Below are 1,754 nucleotides of genomic sequence, written 5' to 3'. Positions count from 1 at the left end.
TATATATATATATATATATATGAATTTGAATATGAATAATACTTAGAGATTATAAATTTTTTCTTGGTGTTTACTATTTACTTTTTGAATTGAGAGTTGAATTTAACCGTATACAGAAATGTTGACATAGGTAATAAACTTTAATATAAATGGATATTAGCGTCAAAACTCTTATTTAAATTTCTGTTCATATATATATATATACATATATATATATATATATATATATATCTAGGGCGGCATGCTGGCGGAGTTGTTAGTTTTTCGTTGTTCTTCTCTCTCTACATTGAACCCTTCTTCTTCTTTTTTTCTTACAATCATCTGCAGACTATAGTAAGATGCCGAAACTGAGTGTGACAGCGGGCTGTGACGAACCAGAACAACATCTACCACAAAACTGCTTGATGTGTTGTCACCTACAGAGACTGGATGGTGCGGCCAGCCAGACTGTATCCATCAACATCACGGATCTAGACAGTAAGTCCTCTCTCTTTTTTTTTTCTTTCTTGCTCACACTTGCACAAATTCACACACACAGTGTGCTATCAGGAATTGAACTCATGACCCACTGATTATGAGCTGAACACCCTAACCACTAAACCACACGCCTTCAGTACAGAAGGGAATGACAGTCTACAGACATCAAATTAGAAAAACCTACACCCCTACCATCTGCCTTTCACTGAGGAAATAAAAAAAACATCTTTTGGGAACTGCAGATAATAAATGATAATTTTTGATGTACCACCATAACACAACTACGACCCTCACACCATCATACAACCACCACCACCACCACACAAACCTCACCACTGATCACTATGTCCGATACTATCATATTCCAGACAACATCTCGTACCTGGACACTGTGTTACCGATCTCATCAGAACTGACCGGATCCAGTCAGAAGGTTCTAGAAAGCAGCAGCAACAGTCCAACACCAACCATTGAACCAACACAGACGCGCTTGATCGAGGCCCGAAGTAACAGTCATGACGCCTCCTGGGTCACCCCTAGCAGCATAACCAGTAATACAAGTACAGAGTCAGGTCAGTAAAAAAACTTTGTTGTTGTTGTTGTGTTATCATTGATGTTGTTGTTTAACCCCAGGTCAGCCCTAACAGAGCAGACCTCTGATCAAAGTGCATGTTCGTTCATTGAAGTGAAGATGACCACTTACTCATCATGGAGGTAACTGAGGACTTGTATAGTGACATTCTTTAACACTTTATCACCTAAACTGGCCATATCTGGCTGAAATGGTTTATGGGTTTTATGTTCAAACTGACCAGATCTGGCCTCTTACACCTACCCTACAATGTCATTCTCGTAGGAGTGGCTGTGTGGTAAGTAGCTTGCTTACGAACTACACGGTTCCGGGATGAGTCCCACTGCGTAGCACCTTGAGCAAGTGTCTTCTACTATAGCCTTGGGCTGACCAAAGCCTTGTGAGTGGATTCGGCAGACGAAAACTGAAAGAAGCCCATTGTATATATATATATATATACATGTGTGTGTGTGTGTGTATGTTTGTGTATCTGTGTTTGTCCCCCCAACATCGCTTGACAACTGATGGTGGTGTGTTTACGTCCCTGTAACTTAGCGGTTCGGCAAAAGAGAGTCCGATAGAATAAGTACTAGGCTTACAAAGAATAAGTCCCGGGGTCGATTTGCTCAAATGAAGGCGGTGCTCCAGCATGGCTGCAGTCAAATGACTGAAACAAGTAAAAAAGTAAGAGAGTATATATATATAT

General features: G+C 40.3%; 1 protein-coding gene across 1 annotated transcript in view; it reads left to right on the top strand.

The window, feature by feature from the left end:
* LOC106881749 (rapamycin-insensitive companion of mTOR) overlaps positions 1–1,754 on the top strand; it is a 67,533-nt gene that overhangs the window by 65,330 nt on the left and 449 nt on the right. Inside the window, exons 29-30 of the mRNA XM_052977736.1 lie at positions 328–477; positions 846–1,049. Coding sequence (XP_052833696.1) covers positions 328–477; positions 846–1,049 — 354 coding nt within the window. The remainder of the gene's footprint in view (positions 1–327; positions 478–845; positions 1,050–1,754) is intronic.

This window comes from Octopus bimaculoides, chromosome 28 (genome assembly GCF_001194135.2).
Source record: "Octopus bimaculoides isolate UCB-OBI-ISO-001 chromosome 28, ASM119413v2, whole genome shotgun sequence".
NCBI lineage: Eukaryota > Metazoa > Mollusca > Cephalopoda > Octopoda > Octopodidae > Octopus > Octopus bimaculoides.
This window is presented reverse-complemented; position numbering and strand designations above follow the sequence as displayed.